Here is an 18215-nt window from a genome sequence, read left to right on the forward strand (position 1 = left end):
AGTTTCTGGTCCTGATTTGAAAGCAGAGGACCTAACTGACCACAAAGACCCTTCTCCCCTCACAGCCCTTGGCAGGCAGTAGCTGTGCTCACCTAAGAAAGCAGACACTGGAGCACGGGGCTGAGAAAGCCACTCTCCACTCGGGTGTGTAAGAAGACGTTCACAATTCTTTCCCAGACACAGACATGACACATGCAAGAGTATTTTTGTAATAACAAAATATTCAGAGGCTAAGAGCACATGGAGAAACCTCAGCCAGGGAAAGGTGGCTGCAACCCTTCACCCTCACCCCGGGCAAGCTGACGGCCACATCACTGAGTTTGCTCTTTCCTGGAATCCAGTGGTCAAGAGTGAGCCCTGCCATTTCCAGGATGAGGGCCCACATCCTGTGGGCAGTCCAGTCAGAGAATGAGAAGGAAAGGAAGCCCCTCCTAAGCCTGGGGCTCCTGTCAAAGGTCAGGAGCCAGCCTGAGTGTGCAGGGGGCTGTCAGACCACAGGGTAACCTTAAGTAATGGAAATGGTGATGGTGTCACAGGTGCTTCCTTTTTTTCGTTAGGAAATATAAGAATAACCTACAAGTTTCCTAAACCAGGTTCTGTGTGTGGTAGAAATGTATGCATATGGTTATTTTTCCATTATGCTCTAGTTAGATTCAAGTAAAAAAATTTAATAAGCTCCCCTTTATCCATCATGAAATGGGTGGAGGACAATCTTAACCATGAGCACCATGACCAAGAATTCCAAACAAGGATGCCCATTTTAGCGACAGTACTGTAAGGAAGTCTGGATTTGAAATTTTCAAATTTGCTATGTTATATTTTATCGAAACCTAGTTCTAATCCTGACTGTCACAAAACTTCTGGTCACCTTGAGCACATCTCATCAGCTCTCTGTTAAAGAGGCCACTGGACCTCAGGGTTTCTGATGTCTTTCCAGCCTCAAAATTCTATCTTGGAAGACACTTTCTCAAGCCAATGATTAAAAGAAGCTTATGTTACACTGTTTCTTTTTGTTGGCAAAGAAGAAACAGATGTTCCTTAAAAACTGGTTTTTGTGCCTTTATTACTGCTTTCCTGGTAAGAAATCTGGAGTGACAGCTACAGGCAGGCTGTACATAAACACCTTCTCCGGCCACTCCTCCCTCACCATTACCACTCAAAAAAGTGACTACAGGCCAAAGACAGCACAGCTTCCACCTAAATTACCAGCCTTTACTTTTATAACCATTTAAACAAATTATGATTTTAAATTATACATGTTTATTTCAATTTAAATTTTCACAGATTAAAAAAACTGCATTTTATTAGAGTCAATTTGCAGCAATGATTTCTCATGGGGAAAAAAAAAGAGAGACAGACAATAATCATTCAGATTTCAGATGTGAACAAAACATCTTCCTGCACTTGGAGATATTCCCACTAATCCAGCAGCAACATCTCAATGAAGAGTTGAATCAAGACATGATACCTGACATCATGCCCAAAGGAGGGTAAGGCTTGAGGCTGCAGGCAGTAGATAACCCGGTAAACACAAGAGGCAGCTGCTGCCTCGCAGCCCTCCACAGACACAACACAGTGTGTCAGTGGCTGGAGACTTTCCCGTGTGGTAACAATGGACACAGGATGCTCTCGTTACAAGTAAACGAATTCAGGTTCTGGTAACTGTTCATGAAAACAACAGGTTCAAAAGAAATGTCTGCTCCAAGGCACCAGGGTGTAAAGCTTTTTAGAAGATACACAGAAATGAACAGACTGAAAAAGGGAAAGGGAATTAGTTTCTCAATGGAGAAATCTGCTATTACTCTAACTCTTGTAAATGATTACTTCAGATAGATTACAATCAAAACGTACATCGAATAGATCGTGCTGTGGGAGGAACATCTGACCAAAGACCATTCCCGTGGGCACTTGGGGAGCTGCTGGTATGTGCTTACGGGGCCTCATCCTCGAGCCAGACAGCTGCTCACTTGTATTTGTAAAATCCTTCTCCAGACTTCTTGCCAAACTTTTTCTCTGCTACCAGCTTATCCAGGGATGGGCAGGGCTGAAACAGGGGGTTCTTTGAGTCCATTTCATGCCAACCTATTGAGAGAAGGAAAAAGAGCTTAGGATGAAGTGCTGGGTTTATCTTACATCTCAGCATTCCCAGGGTGAGCATGCTGGCCGGAGTTGCATGAGTGAGGCCCATGGGCCTCTCCCACGTCAGAGTAGGAACCCTTCTCCCAACGCTCTGCCTCCAGACTCGCAGAGGCAGAGGGAAGGCTGAACGTGAGCCTCAAAGCAGGGCTGCACCACTGGGCCATGTCTTGCTTGAGGCCCAGCTCTCCCATGGCCCTTCTGTTCATCCAGTCCCTTCATGGAAATAGCTGATGCCAAAGGTGATCTGGTTAATCTGTTAATCTGGTGCCTGGACACCAGTGACACAGTGAAACGACTTCAGGCATGTTAAAAATCTGAATTTGCTGCTACTGGTATTTCATATCCTCATAAAGTTCTTGCTTCCACTAGAACCTCCCCTTGCTCCTTCCTATAGGTATTCTTCGTACAACTTGGTACTATGAGCTACATTCAACTTTAGTAGCCACTACAGTAAAATGAATACACATTTTAAAATGGTTCTGCATCTTGAATGCAGTGGTTACACAGATCAGCATACCTGACAGAATGACTGTGTAGCAACGCCAATTTCCTGGCTCTGCTAAGGTACTGTGGCTGCTATATGACATGCAACCCTGAGGGGAAACTAGGTAAAGGGGTACACAGGCCCTGTCTGTGCTGTATTTCACTGAATGTGGGACTTCCTATGAATTTATAATTCTTTCAAAACAAAAGATGTTTTAAAAAGTTGCCTTATGTGACTAAGCAGCCATATTTTCCCTTCAGTCATGTTACTTGAATCTTTCAGCTGGTGGGACAGGACTTTGGAAGGTCTACTAAGGCTCCTTATCTATTTAAATAGGCATTTAATTTAATTCACTGCTGAAAGAGACTACCTCAACTCAACTCAAGACAGACAACAGAGAATTCCAATTCTTACCATCTAGGATGAACTTCGTAGTATCCAGCCCAACATAATCGAGAAGCTCAAATGGACCCATGGGGTACCCGGCGCCCAGCTTCATAGCCGTGTCGATGTCCTCCTTGGATGCTTCACCTAAGCAGCAGAGGGCAGCACTGAGCCACCACCACCCTTCCCATGGCCACCCTGCCAGTGCTTAGTCCCTGAATTACTAGTGTTCTACGTATCATGCACATTCAAGACAGTTCTGGAGTCAGGATTTCCGGCTTGGGTAAGATTTTTCTAAGAGGTCACAAGATTTTCAAAGCTACTACATGAAGCTACTCTGTGAGGTAAATTCTCAAGCACTACCATTCTGTTCGTGGAGAGAGAAGGCCTTGATAAAGGGACTTATTTTTAAAAAAGGAAACAATGAAGCTATATGTTTTTCTATGTATTGTATATATGATTTTCTTTTTTACCTTTCTTGGTTTTGTAAATATTGAGTCATTCCTTTGAAATCCCATGCATATAAACTCTTCAGTCAAGATTATGTTTAAAAAAAAGCCCAAACCTGATTTAGAACTTCCACTCAAGTTTGAAAGTGTGTTGAGGAAACTAAGACAAGAACCAAAGTGCTTTTTCCGTGGAATATTATCCTTCACATAATGTCTGTGGACCAGAGGTCTTTATAGAGAGCAACCTGTCCCCTTTCTCCAAAATCAGGAACACAACTAGCCTGTAACAAGTGTCTATGTAGAATTTTGTTCCAAAGCATAAAGAAATGGTCAGTTAAAACAAAGCTAAATTTAAAAAGTGATTAAAAAACTTAAGAAAGGACGTCACAACCTAAATATTTCAGATATTTTAGGCATGAGGAACAAGAACTACTTAAACATGCATAAAGGTTCTATTTTTAAAAGCATATGAAGTACTAAAATAATGCCAAAGGCTTTCAAGGTGGTTCAAGATGATTAAAATACCAACCAATTATTTCTCCTGGGTGACTTTATAGGTACTCCTCTGATTAGTCAACCAGAGGTTCCTGAGAATGATTTGAGTTTCAGGTCAGAAGAGAGCAAAAATGATCACACAGACATTAGCCTTATCAGGCAGCCTCACTCTTTCATTCAACTTCTGTTTAATATCTGTTATGTATCAGGCACCAGAGACTTGGAGTGAAACAAGACAAGCACTGCAGTGTTCATAATCTAATGGGAGGATTCAGATGTACAAACCAAAACTTTCATCTAACAAGTGCTGAAGATTCAGGAAGATTCACATGGCTATGTGGGCAAAGATGGAGAGGTTTACTCACAATGCTATGACTTCACCAAAACCACCACCCAGGCAGGGTCCTGATGGTCCTGAAGAGAATCCCCAGGGAAGAGCGGGCAGGGAAGGGCATTCCAGGCAGCAAGAACAGCATGTGCAAAGCAGGAATGAGAAAGCACATGGCAGCTGATAAGAGTCTGCTGAGAGGATTTCATTAGGCTCCCAGGCTTCTGCGGTGCAGAGGCCAAGTGCTGAAGCAAGCCTAGCATGCTCCTGAGGCTCGCTCCTGCTGCTCCTTGCACTGGGATCCTGTCAACATCTGCAGACCTCTGCTCAGGTGTCAGAGCATCAGACTCCCCTCCTCTCTGCACATAACCTAAGAACTATCAAGACTCCAGGGCAAGACTCCTGCCACCCCCTAGACTGTATATTTACCTTTCTCAAGGATTACTGGTCATAACCTAACATGTTATCTATTGGTTCACTCGCTATAGGCTGTCTCCCCTTATTAGAATATCAGCTTCCTGTGGATAGAAATCTCATAGCATAATGGTTCCAACTTACCTTAAAGCCATTTAATCAAATCAATATTCAGGAGAGACAATAAACCCTAGAGTCAAGACTGTTATCCTAGATTCAGAGACTCACTTGACTATTTCTAAAAAATAATATGAAGACATAGCACATCATGGGAAAAAAGTCTGAACAGTTTCACAAAGTCAGCACAATTCTAAAAACTCTGTTCTGAGTAAGAGAGTAAAAGGCGGGGGGCGGGGGAAGAGAGAGAAATATATAATAGAGACTAGAATGCCAAGTGGGAGTTAAACATGGTATCATGCTTTAGATCATTAATTCCTAATCTTTAGTCAAGCACTTAAAATCTGATACCTTCTCCAAAGAAAATGTGCATACACACGAAATTCTGCATCAACCTTAGAAGGTTGAAAGCCGCCCGCCCCTCCCCCCGCCCCCCATCCCCTAAATCTCGACAACAAAGAGCATCCTCAGTGAACTCCAGCTCTTCTACAGGCCTGGGAACTGCGGACCTGCCCGAATAAGCTTCTTCTGCTGACTCATCAGCACCACCTACCAACCATTCTTGGCTAAACAACAAACCATGGTCACGGGCAACAGGATCAGAATCAGCGCAGCCACCATTCCTTTATCCATCAACAGCTACCTAAAGCCTGGCTTACACACACACTTTGGAAGTATGAAGATGAGGACCCAAACACTGAAAACGGAGCACAGCAGAAGGAAGATGTGTGCCATACGGCAGGCACGTGCCCTGAAGCAGAAGCAAAGCATAGAGTTAGGACAACGACAAAGATTACATCCAGCTTGGAGCAAGCACTGGGGACGGTCCAGTGGGGCCTTGAGAGAAGGTGGGAGTAAGGTGTGAGGCGAGACAAGAAGGCAGAGGGTGAGGAGAAAGGCGGCTCCCTGGCGAGGACACTTATCCGGTAGGCTCCGACGGAACCACTGAACATGTCCCAAGCACGGCAGGGACACTGTGAGCAGGATGTCACACGGTGACTGGGCGACAGGCTCGTGACACTCCCAGGCGTCACCCAAGAAAAGCTAACCATGCAGCGCAGCACCCTGCCAGAGCTGACTCTGACCTGTCAGTGGCATCCGATAGCAGGTGCTGTCTGCTGCAGCCACCAGCCTGCTCAGGTCTACAGAGAGGGCCCTGGCCCCAGGGACGAGATTATCGTGGGAATGCCGACAGCACCAGGCGTGAAGACAGAGGCTGCAAGGCACTGGGGAGGAAGGCCTGACCCGGAAGCAAGGAGGCTCACAGCCGGTGAGCATGGGGAGGGGCAGTGGCGTGCCCGAGACCCCATGGACGGTTGGCAGAGGCACTGCTAAGGGCCTATGGACTCTGAAAGCTGTTCAGCTGCCCAGGAGGCCCGAGTGGACAGTGATGGAGCAGATTCTCTGCTCTAACACCCCACACATCCTTCCGATGACCCCCTACTGCTCAAAGCAGCACTCCGCCCCCTTGTCTCAGAGGCATGCTCACCTCAGGTATATCAAGTATTTGTTATGTGCCCTAAATTCACAATGAAACCCTACTGCCTAAATACAGTGGTGTAAGGAGGTGGGACCTTGTAGGGATTGGAAGAGTCACGGGGCTGGAGCTCGCAGAGCTCTTCCCAGAGTCACAGGAGAGCTGGCTTCCTTGCTCCACTCTCTGCCATGTGAGGACACGAGAAGTCAGCGGTCTGCAGCCAGAGGAGGGCTCTCACCAGACACTCGATCGTGCTGGCACCCTAGACTTGGACTACTGTCTCCAGAAACGTGAGAAATAAACTGTGGTCATTTATATGCCAGCCAGTCTATATCGCTATTTTTTTTAAGAGCACATAAGCTGACCAAAATAATGTCATACAGAGAAGTTCTCCACCATGAGTTTGGAAAGGGGTGGGCTAAGCTGCCTTCATGGTCCAACTCTGCTGCCGTGCAGAAACGGAATGCACTGTCCCCTCACCCTTCTGGACAACACAATATTGAGGAGAGCAGTTTAGAAAAGACACAAGGTAAGTGCGAATCCCTTGTTGCCTGACGAGCCACACTAAAGGCAGGCTGACTGGCAGAGGGAGACGAGATGACAGGTGGGGAGTCAAGAGACAAATGAACAGACATGGCAGGTGAAGGAGGATAATCCAAAACACTTTCAGATTTCAAAGTAGAACGGAGGTAGCTCAGTCAGTCGCTCCAAGCAGGGGAGTGCAGATGGGACGGCAGGCGGGCATGTGAGCACACCTGCCGCTGGCAGAACCCTGAGGTGGCAGAAGGGACACAGTAAGAAGCCTGAGGCCGAGGAGTCCAGACCCCAGTGTGGCTTTCCAGGGAACGGCACCCACCCACTCATAATACTCAGCACCTTCAGGACACTGAAGCAGCACCAAGGGCAAAGTAAGAGCACTTCCCCTGTGGGGTCAGATCCCCTGCCCAGTTTCATCTCCCAGGTGGCTAGTGATGCCGAAGGTCAAAGGGACTCCATCTGAACAGAAAAGGACCACTGCTGATGGGAGGAAAGCGGAAGACAGGAAAGTGACTTTCAACTTACAGCCTGACACGCAGTTCAGGTGAAAATATATCAAAACTGACAGTATGTGTCAGTGAGAAGAACACCATTAAGAGGTGGATCACCCATATGCTATATTCTAAAACATTACATTACCAAGAAAACCCCTGTCTTTCAAAGTAGGGCAAAACGCTTCATGCTGTCTTTGAGGTGTAATTAGATGTATTTGTTGATAGAGAAACACAGAAGTGTTGGTTTGATCTAGAAGCAAGAGTGAGGCAAATGCCTCCATAGAACACAGAGAAAAGTTTTAATATTTAAAGCAGATTTTGAGGAAGCAAATATGCTTTCATCTCTCTGGAAGAGCTGGTATAAATGTTTTGTTTCAAAAATGACATTCTCAGGAGCAAGCATTTGTGAATGAAGTAACTGAAAACAATTACGGTTGCTTTTCATTCAGTCCTATTAAGGCCTATTTGCCTTTGAAGCAGAGATGAAACAATTACCTTTCCATAAATGCCTTAGGGAAGGTAGGCAGGAAGATACATGACATTTTCTAACCTTGGATCATGTCCCAAGTCTATTTCTACAACAGGGAAAATCATTCTTTGTCAATCTACCAGTATTGACGAAAAACCATTTTAGACCATTCTTAAGGTTAAAAAAAAAAAATGCATCATAATATCATTCAGTAAGGACGGACACCACTGTCAGAAACATTCCTTGTCACATTACAATCTTGTTACTAATTTCCCATCTCCTGTCACAATTTTACAACCTTAGGGAATTTTAAAGGTTCCCTAGCCCAGTGATTTTTATATCGCTGTCATTGTTTTAAGCAATAAACCTCTTAGCCAGAGACCCAGGATATAAACCCGCGTTGGCCTATGACTGCTCTGGCTGAGACTGTAGCTGGAGGTGGCCAAGTGGGAAGTCCCCAGAGTCACCCCAGAAGTCTCCAAGGGAGTCAAGTGGGTCCTGGGAACACAGTGACAAAGGCACTGGGCTCAGGTGAGGCTGATTCACAGGAGTCCGCGAACAGAAGCTCCTCCCCTGCTCCACAGGGCCCAGCCCTTCCCACAGGAGCCCTACAGGCCTGCTGCTCCCGGCCGGGCGGGGACAGCTACCTCGCTCACACAGCCTGACTGCTTCCATGAGGTACGGCACCAGAAGACGGTTCACGATGAACCCAGGCGTGTCCTGTCAGAGCAGAGAGAAAAACAGACAAGTGAGTTCTGTGAACTTCATCTTTACGTAGAGTCGCCAGCCCACTCCTCACCCTGGATTATCACGCACATTTATCCAGCTATACACTTTCAGTGTTTCAAAGCGCCGAGACAGCCTCGCGTCTATGCCACATGCCGATTTAACCAACTATTACAGTAACCAGAAGCCCCTACTGCACAGGTCCTAAGAGGAGTAAAGGCAGAGCCAGGGGTTCACTACAAAGAGCACAGCTGTGGGAGTGGGCGGATCTGGGCTCAGGTTCGAACACTCTTTGACCTTGCATCATTCTGAAACTCAGTTTCATCATCTGTGAAATGGGAGCAGTAATTTCTACCTCACTAGTTGTGAAGATAAATGAAAGCACATAAAATGCTGCGCATAGAGCATTATTATGCTCCCCTCAAACAGCAGGCCCTTTACTCCTCTCCTCTCCTGCATTTCTTAACGAGTCTAGAAAAATCACACTCCCTCCTGAACGCACCTCAGGAACACAACTTCCCAGCTGTTGAGGATTTCCTCAGGCTCTTTCCTATGTGCACTCCGGCGCTGGGCACAGGACTCTGGAGCTGGGGACAGGGCCTGGGACAAACTAGCAGGTCCCAACAGACCGAGGGCCTCTCCCTGCTCACCGACCAAGACTCCTCCCCGGAAGACCCCTTTCTTCGTTTCCCTCCTCACTCCAACACTTAGCCGTCTCTCCTGGAGGGATGGCGGGAATGCGGATTCTGTCTGCTGAGCTCTCCTGGGAGCCTGTGGGGCAGGCTCGCTTGGCAACTTTTCCGTGGTTTTTAATGGGAAGTTGATTACCACTAGGTAAACAGAGTCCCCCTCTTTTAACAGAAGGCTGTGACCCTCCCTCAGGAAAAAACCCTCACCCTGGCCCAGGCTGTGAGTCCCGTTTCAAGCACACACTGGGCACTCCATAAACATCTGAACAGAGGTGCCCAGGCTCCTGTGTCACTCTACTCACCTGCCTGCATACTGCAGCCCAGAGCCATTCCTCCTTTCACGCTGGACCACCTGAGACCACCCCTAACCTACCTCCCAGGACACAGAGATGCACAAAAGAGCTTTATCTGCCTAACCAAGACTATATTCATAGATTATGCTGATTTATTAATAATAACCAGGGCAAACCTGTTTTTTAACTTCAAAAAGTTTACTGCAGAAATTCAGGACAAGGTAGGGTACCTGACTACAGGAGGCCACACCATACACAAGGTTAGAAATCAGAAAGTAGCCTGGGAAAAATATTTTCTCCAATATATGGAGTGTTCATATACTGTTACAAGGCTGCTCTGGTGGCTCAGTGATAGAGAATCTGCCTGCCAATGCAGGAGACATGGGTTCAGTCCCTGGGTTGGAAGATCCCCTGGAGAAGGAAACAGCAGCCCACTCCAGTATTCCTGCCTAGGAAACCCCATGGACAGAGAAACCTTGTAGCCTACAGTCCTCGGGGTTGCAAAAGAGTCAGACACAGCTTAGTGCCTAAACAACAAAAAATCGAAGAAACATTCAGTAAAACAAAATAGCACGTTACCAGTAAGGTTACTGGCAAGGGGCTTTTTCCCCATTATGATATTCAATGCTGTTGAAGATACACAGAGATACTCTCATAACACTGGAATGTAAAGAGACGCGGCCCTTTGATAAAGCAATTTAACTTCACGTACTCATACACCTTCCATTTTTCATATACCTTCACTTATTGATTAAACACACTTTATTTACTGTACTTATTGTAGAGCAGGAATTGTTTGTCCTAAGAACTTTACAAATAGTCATTCACTTATCTCTCACAGTAACCCTGTGAGGTAAGTTCTACTGTTGCCTCTGTGTGAGGGAGAGAATACCGAGGCACAGGGAGGTGACGAGACACGCCCAAGGTTACACATCTAGTAAGGGCCAAAGCCAGGATGTGAGCCCAGGCGGGCTGCTTTGCCTGTGAAGTCTTCCTATGAAGAAAGATCCAGTTTAGGCGCACTGAGGTCATTCTTCTCTGTTGAGCGTTACTAAGCTACAATCCTGGAGGCCAAATCCACGTCTATGTGTGAATCAAGTTTCAGCGGAGCAGACGCACATCGCTCCTTGCAGGTATGGCCCGTGCTGCTTTCCTGTTACAGAGCCCAGCCGTCGCAGCGCAGTTTGCACACCCTAGAACACTACTATCTGGCCCTTGACAGGAAAGTCTGCTGACGTTTGTTCTGTGTGATTTCCTCTAGTATCTGGATGCCACACCAAGGGCCTGAATAACTGACCCTGAGAGCGAGTCAGGGTCTAAAAGTCTCCCTGAATGCCTAAGGTAGCACCTAAAAGGAGAGTCCTGCAATGCCGTAGCAAGACCAATTTCATGAGACCACGGTTCCCAGGCCTGCCCCTGCCATGGCTATCCCAACGGAAACATGGATCATCGCTCTCATGAATTAGTGACTTTGCTGCTAAAGACCACCCCTGGCTCATCCCTGCGCTCTCACTTCACATCTAGCTTCTCATCTGCTGCACACTCACGTCTTTTCCCACACAATGGCGACTTTTTGCCACGAACAGAGCAAAAACTGGTAACAAAGTACAACCATACCCTCTCGTTATTAATGTGATATATATTTTTTTAATCCAGAAGATTTAAAACCATAAAACTAAGCCAACAAAAAATGAGTGTTAAAAAATGAGATTCCCTAATATAACACTGCTAAGTCACATCAGTCGTGTCCGACTCTGTGTGACCCCATAGACGGCAGCCCACCAGGCTCCCGTCCCTGGGATTCTCCAGGCGAGAACACTGGAGTGGGTTGCCATTTCTTTCTCCAATGCATGAAAGTGAAAAGTGAAAGTGAAGTCGCTCAGTCGTGTCTGACTCTTCATGACCCTACGGACTGCAGCCCACCAGGCTCCTCCACCCATGGGATTTTCCAGGCAAGAGTACTGGAGTGGGTTGCCATTGCCTTCTCCTAATATAACACTACAGTCCTGGAATTCAGGGGACTGGCCTATTTAAGTCTGCTCTCTTTGGCTATTGGGGTCCATGTTGACAGATGACTTATTCAGATGATTCATAAACAACTGAAGTTTTCATGGATTAATTCAATACTGTGAGTTCAAACTTGAGAGTATTTTGGAAAGTAAAAGTATGCTATGAGAAGAACCACAATGATATTTAAAAGATTACAGTCAACTAGCTATTCCACACCTGGGTATATATCTGAAAAAACCAAAAACACTAATTCAAAAAGATATGTGCGCCCCACTGTTCACTGCCAAGAAATGAAAACAACCCAAGTGCCCATCAACAGACAACTGGCTTAAGGAGACATGGCATATATACAATGGAATACTACTCAGCCATATAAAAAAGAATGAAATCCTGCCATCTGCAGCAACAGGGATGGACCTGGAGACTACTGTGCTAAGTAAAATAAGTCAGACAGAGAAAGACAACTCCTGTACATCACTTACATGTGGAATCTAAAAAATACAACAAAGTAACAAACAGAACAAAAGAGCAGACTCACAGACATAGAGACCAAATTAGCCGGACTGCAAGGAGATCCAACCAGCCCATCCTAAAGAAGATCAGCCCTGGGTGTTCACTGGAAGGAATGATGCTGAAACTGAAACTCCAGTACTTTGGCCACCTCATGCGAAGAGCTGACTCATTGGAAAAGACTCCGATGCTGGGAGGGATTGGGGGCAGGAGGAGAAGGGGACGACAGAGGATGAGATGGCTGGATGGCATCACTGACTCAATGGACATGAGTTTGAGTGAACTCTGGGAGTTGGTGATAGACAGGGAGGCCTGGCGTGCTGCGATTCATGGGGTCGCAAGGAGTCTGAACTGAACTGATGGGGCGGGGGTGGGGTATGGACAATATAGGGGTGAGAGTGGGAGATACAAACTAATAGAGGTAAGACAGGTCAAGGAGGCATTATTTCACAACATGGGGAATACAGCCAATAGTTTGTAATAACTGTAAATGCAAAGTAACCTTTAAAAATTACATAAAAAAATAAAAACTTTAAAAGTGTAAAAAATTAAATTATGGTCAAAAAGATAAATGACGTATTTACAAATAACTGGGCTTTCCGGTGGCTCAGTCAGTAAAGAATCTGCCTGCAATGCAGGAGACCGCCTGAAACGTAGGAGACACAACCCCCTCCAGTATTCTCGCCTGGGAAGTCCCATGGACGGAGGAGCCTGGCAGACCACAGCCCATGGAGTCACAAGGGTCGGACACGACAGTGACTAAACCACCAACCAGCATAGAGATTTGTAAGGGCACCCTGGGACACAGTCGTCCTTACAGAAACACTACCAAGTCATGCAGAAGGGCCGCTCCTAAACTTGGGGGAAACTAAACAAGAACCACAGCAGAGACTGAAGGTAATCGGAGCAAAGCAGGTGAGAGCACCAGGGATAATCTTACAATCACCAGGACTCCTTGCTAGATGCAGCTCGCCCTTTACATCCTGCAGGCCGACCTGCCGGAAGAGCTCTCCTCTCCCACATCAGCCTACAGCAAGAGAATCCCTCCTGGCGTAAGTCAGAGTCCCAGGAAAATCACCCCCTCCCCAGGCCACCCATACGCTACCTTGCAAGCAACAGGATGCTTCCCCAGGGCTCTGCTGAAGTCTAGCAGAGATTCAAACGTCTTCTGGCTGGTCATTGGTGTTTTAATGACCTGGAAAGACAAAGCAGAGAAGAATTATAACCATAAAGTCGGCAAACAATTTCAATAGAACAGTTCAAGGAAACATTGAGAAAAAACGGCCACACAGGTGACAAAAATTTTAGTTTCATAAAAGAAGGATCTCAAGCCAGAAACAGAATATCCACTTCAAGACACTGGACTGTCACAGAACACACAAAATCAAGGCTAAAAAAACTGATATAAATGTGTGCACATGTGTGTAGGAAGTTTTACAGACTTTGTCACTGAGACTTGGGTTCAAACCCCAATCACACCACTTACCAGCTCTGTGACTCTGGGAATGTTTCTAGAAACTGAAATAACATTGAAATCACTCTACCTATCCTCAAGGAGCTGAGGTGAGAATGGAATTAGATTAGGAAGTAAAGCATTAAGGGCAGCTCCAAGGAAATGCTCAGTAAATGCTGGCTCTTTTTAGGGTTTTACTCGCCACTGTTAATGAGTTCAGGGAAGTAACTGGAAGTCTACTAGAGGACAATGCTTGCCTTTAACACACTCTGCATGACGACTCACCTTCTCTTAGTCCAAAGATGAACAGAAGGAGCCCCAGGAAAACTGAGTGATGCGCCCAGGCCACCAAGGTCCTGTGGACTCTGAGGGGGCCCTGTAACCCCCTATTACTCCACCCTCTCCCACACAGATGCCCCAAAGGCCAACAGCTCTCTCTGCCTCAGAATAGGCTCATCCCAGAGGGAGGCCTTCATACCCAGCAAACGCACGCCTATGGCTGGGGTGTGCCACCTGCCCGAACCCCGGGAAGGCCTAGGCCACCCCCCGACCCTCTCTGTGAGGTACACGGCAAGAGCATGCCTGCTGCCCTGCTCACAGTGGGCTGCAGGGCTCGACAGGGGTCGGCACCGGGCACACCTGGCAGTCAGCTCGCAGGAAAGAGCTCGCCTGTCAGGAATTCGATTTCAGCAAATGAGGAGACCAGATGAATTTATATAAGTTAAATATATAATTTAAATGCCAGTTAAAGGATTTCAATGAGAGTCAAAGCCAACAGGCTTGGCTTCTACAGCAGACCCTTTATGTAAGCTCAGGCGAGTCAAACCAACCCCTGGTGCCTCACCTTTCGCATAGGAAATAGGGACGACGATATCTGACACATCCTCTCTCTCCTAAGAGGGCTGTGCGGGGTAATGAGATAGTGTCTGTGCGGGATGGAAAGCGCTATATGAGTGAAGGGGCTCATCAGCATTGCCATTCATGCTTTAATGTGGCCACAGCTTGGGGTGTGCTGGTATGCTATGGCACGAAGGGAAGCTGACGAGGGAAAGCAGACAAAAGGCGCCATTAGGAGGGGGTTGAGGACGGCATGATACTGCTCTGCAGGCACCACAAATCAAACAGCTACCCGAGGATTATTCAAGAGGAAGCGGAAACATCACCTCCATCAGGACCAAACAGACTGGGCTGTGACAAGGGCTGCGAGTCAGGGAATTTTAAAAATAATTTGATGACTTAAAGGAGTCAACAGTGAAGAGTTTTGTTTTGTTTTTAACAGGACGAATGCATATTTATTCACTCATCCAACAAACAATGTGCTGCAGATATTCTGTTCCGACACAGGGTCTGAAAAATTACACATATACACATACGAATGTGCCCAGTCCCAAGTAAAGGAAAGGAGCCACTCAACTTACAGTTCATTTTGGTGTTTACCACCAGGGACATACACTCGAGTTAAAGAATAAAAGGTGCATAAAGAAGAGCACTTTTAGAAAACATTTTCTAGAAAATGTTAACATTTGTCAAACATTAACTGTTAATAATCAATGTACCCTATTTCCAAAGACACATATGGACATTATCAGGTAAATGCAGTGGAAAACAGTAGTAGAGTTGGAATATGTCCTTATCTTCAAAACACGTACGTACATGATATAGTGACCGAAAGCGTGGAAGATTGCATTTCACTCCCTCGCTCTCTCCTGCACTAGGAAAAACACTTTCTTCTATTCCCGGTGCCCCTTTAGTCCCTCAGCTTCTTCAAACACAGCCTTAGAGACTGGCAATAAATTAGAAGAAGCCAAGAAGCAATGACAGCGGAAGAGAGAACTCCTATCCTAGGATGGTTCAGAGTAGCCCCTGAAAGAAAACTGTCAGGAAACTTAGTCATCCTTAAACTAGATGCCAATGCTTACAGAGGGGAGGGGCTGAGCATCAGGAGGTGGCAGAAACAAGGGGACGCCGGAGGGAAGGGGGCCTGGAGAAGGCAGCAGTGGAAGACCACATCTCCTCTCTCTCCCAGGGAGCCCTGGCTAGTCTCTGGAGGTCTGCCTGGATCCTCAGCCCCCACACTTCGCACGGCAATAACTCCTCAACCTCAGTACAAATGCTATTTAATAGAAGCTGCTCCTCAGACCCTGTAATTAGCCCCCCTATAAAAGGCAAGTTGCCGCATTTCACTGCAAATTATCTACTGTGACTCCACCTCTCTTATACCTGAGTATTGAGTAAGCAAGCGGCGGTAGCAGCCCAATAGCCCTCCCTGGCCACCTCCCTCCACCTCCCGGGGCTGAGGTCAGGAGGTTCGAGGCTATGAGGAGCCGCTTTATAGCTCTGGTCACAACACAGAGGAGCTGTGCCTCCTGTGGGGACAGTACAAAGGCCCTGTCACCGGAGCTGACACCAGTGTGGCCCAACAGTGGACAGTGCAATACAGCCGCTCCGGGAGGACACCAGGCTTCTAATAAAATCCCCCATTCAGCCTGGACAAGACAGCATGAACGCGTGTGGTTCTCCCCTCCGTGGGCTCATCAGGCCAGTGGTCTTCAGTACCACCTTCCCAATCTGATGCTTCTCTCTGCACTGCTCATCAGCTTACAAATGATGATATTCCACACAGGTAACAGCCCTCCTGTATACCACTGGTCAAAAGAGAGGTCTGCAGAGAAATAAAGCCCAGGGGCCTTCCTAGATATTAGGTGCTGTTTCTTCCTTTGGCTCTGAAAGGAGACTCTGGCTAGAGAAACCCAAGCACAAGCACAAGCAACCTGCCAACCTCCCACTAAAATCCGTGGAGTGCAACCCCGGGGGCAGGGCAGGTGCCACTCAGAAGCAGGGCCGAGAGCAGGCAGAGCAAGCCCGCATGCACAAGCAGACCCCACCGACCTCCACAAGCTTCATCAAAGGCACTGGGTTGAAGAAATGGAGCCCGGCGAATCGGTCTTGTCTGGTGGTGGAATTGGCTAGGCTTGTGATCTGCAAAGAGGAAGTGTTGCTGGCAAAGATTGTGTGTCTGTGGAGAGAAAGACATTGGAGTGTTGGAATGAGTCCCATCTTTGGAAACAGTCAGGGAAAAGACACAACTTCATTAACATTAGGGTGAAATCAAGTGATCTACTTCATTTAAATTCTGAAATTTTAAATTTAAAAGTTACTTGCTCCAAAAGTCTGCTTAGCCTTTGTTAATTCTTCCTCAATTTTAGGCAACAAAATTTCTCCTGGCTGCTTGCACTATTTAGTTTACATGGTACAGGAAGAACATAAGGAGCCAATAACGTCAGTCACGAGATGAAACTGCACGTGAGCAAACACTGAGGAAAGACAGGATGCATCGCAGACACTCAAAATAAACAAAAAACTGTGAAGAAACACCTGACTCCTCCGTGAGAAACATCTGACATGAACGAAAATCATCTCCCCTCAAATGAAAAGCTTTGCTTTCCCACTCATTGGGAATTAAAATGAAAACAGAAGGAAACCAACATGGTCCAAAAGAAGTTTTAAGGTCACACTGGTAGGTTTGGGGAAGGAAGGATACATGTGGACACGTGATAAACACAGTTCAACGCATTCTTATTGTAGTGAAAGTGTCAGTCACTTGGTCGTGTCCAACTCTTTGCAACCCCGTAGAATGCAGCCCACCAGGTTCCTCTGTCCATGGGATTCTCCAGGCAAGAATAGTGGAGTGGGTTTCCACTCCAACCATTTCCTTCTCCAGGGGATCTTCCCGACCCAGGGATCAAACCCAGGTCTCCTGAATTACAGGAAGAGTTTTTACCATCTGAGCCACCAGGGAAGCCCTATTCTTATTATAAAATCTCCTTAAAAAGCAGTACCATCTTCTTTTGTGTATATAAAATATTATTAATTTTAAAAACTCTATACTGATTTCAACAAAACTTAATTTTTAAAGACCTCAGTAAAGTGGGGTGCCAAAGGCATGACAGGCAAATCTTTAGAGATGGGCACGACTTATCAGCTTTCCTACAGCACCACCTTGTGGGTAAACATACACGAAACAGCCCAACTCTACTAACAACCACCACCACAAGGGCTTGGCCACAGCACAGGAAGGGCAGTGGTCCCTTACGAAGATTAGGGTGTTCCTGCTTGCCCAAAAGGCAGTACTGTAATCTGTCTGAAATCAGGAGCGAGTGGGAGGGGAGAAGAAGGGAAGGGAGAAGAAACCAGTAATCTGGGAAGAGCAGAGAAGAGTGAGGTGAAAGCAGCTGGTGTGCTGGTGGTGTACACTGGTACAGCCATGCGATGGAATACTACTCAGCCACCAAAAAAGGAGAAAATCATGCCATCCACTGCTACGTGGATGGACCTAGAGATTATCACACTGAGTGAAGTCAGTCAGAGAAAGACAAACATCACGTGGCATCACTTCCATGTGGAACCTAAGCTAGACACAAATGAACCAATCTATGAAACTAACAGAATCATGGGCAGAGAGTGCAGACCAGTGGTTGTCAAGGGGCAGGGGTTTGGGAGAGGGACAGAATGGGAGCTTGGGGTTAGAGATGTGAGATTCTATACAGAGGATGGATAAACAGCACGGTGCCACGGTACAGCACAGAGCACTATACTCAGTACCCTATGATAAACCATACTGGAAGAGAATGCATGTGTAACTGAGTCACTGAGCTATACAGCAGAAATCAAACACTGTAAATGAACTATGCTGCTGCTTCTTAGTTGCTTCAGTCCTGTCCAACTGTGCAACCCTATGGACTGCCAG

At 46.6% G+C, this 18215-nt stretch overlaps 1 protein-coding gene across 1 annotated transcript in view; it reads right to left on the bottom strand.

The window, feature by feature from the left end:
- Window positions 1-1046: 1046 nt before the first annotated feature.
- HADH (hydroxyacyl-CoA dehydrogenase) overlaps window positions 1047-18215 on the bottom strand; it is a 44223-nt gene continuing 27054 nt past the window's right edge. Inside the window, exons 4-8 of the mRNA XM_069593547.1 lie at window positions 16358-16484; window positions 13121-13210; window positions 8435-8507; window positions 3038-3154; window positions 1047-2082 (exon numbers count right to left, since the gene is read on the bottom strand). Of these exons, the coding sequence (XP_069449648.1) occupies window positions 1964-2082; window positions 3038-3154; window positions 8435-8507; window positions 13121-13210; window positions 16358-16484 (526 nt within the window). The 3' untranslated portion in view covers window positions 1047-1963. The remainder of the gene's footprint in view (window positions 2083-3037; window positions 3155-8434; window positions 8508-13120; window positions 13211-16357; window positions 16485-18215) is intronic.

The sequence above is a fragment of the Ovis canadensis genome, chromosome 6 (genome assembly GCF_042477335.2).
Source record: "Ovis canadensis isolate MfBH-ARS-UI-01 breed Bighorn chromosome 6, ARS-UI_OviCan_v2, whole genome shotgun sequence".
NCBI lineage: Eukaryota > Metazoa > Chordata > Mammalia > Artiodactyla > Bovidae > Ovis > Ovis canadensis.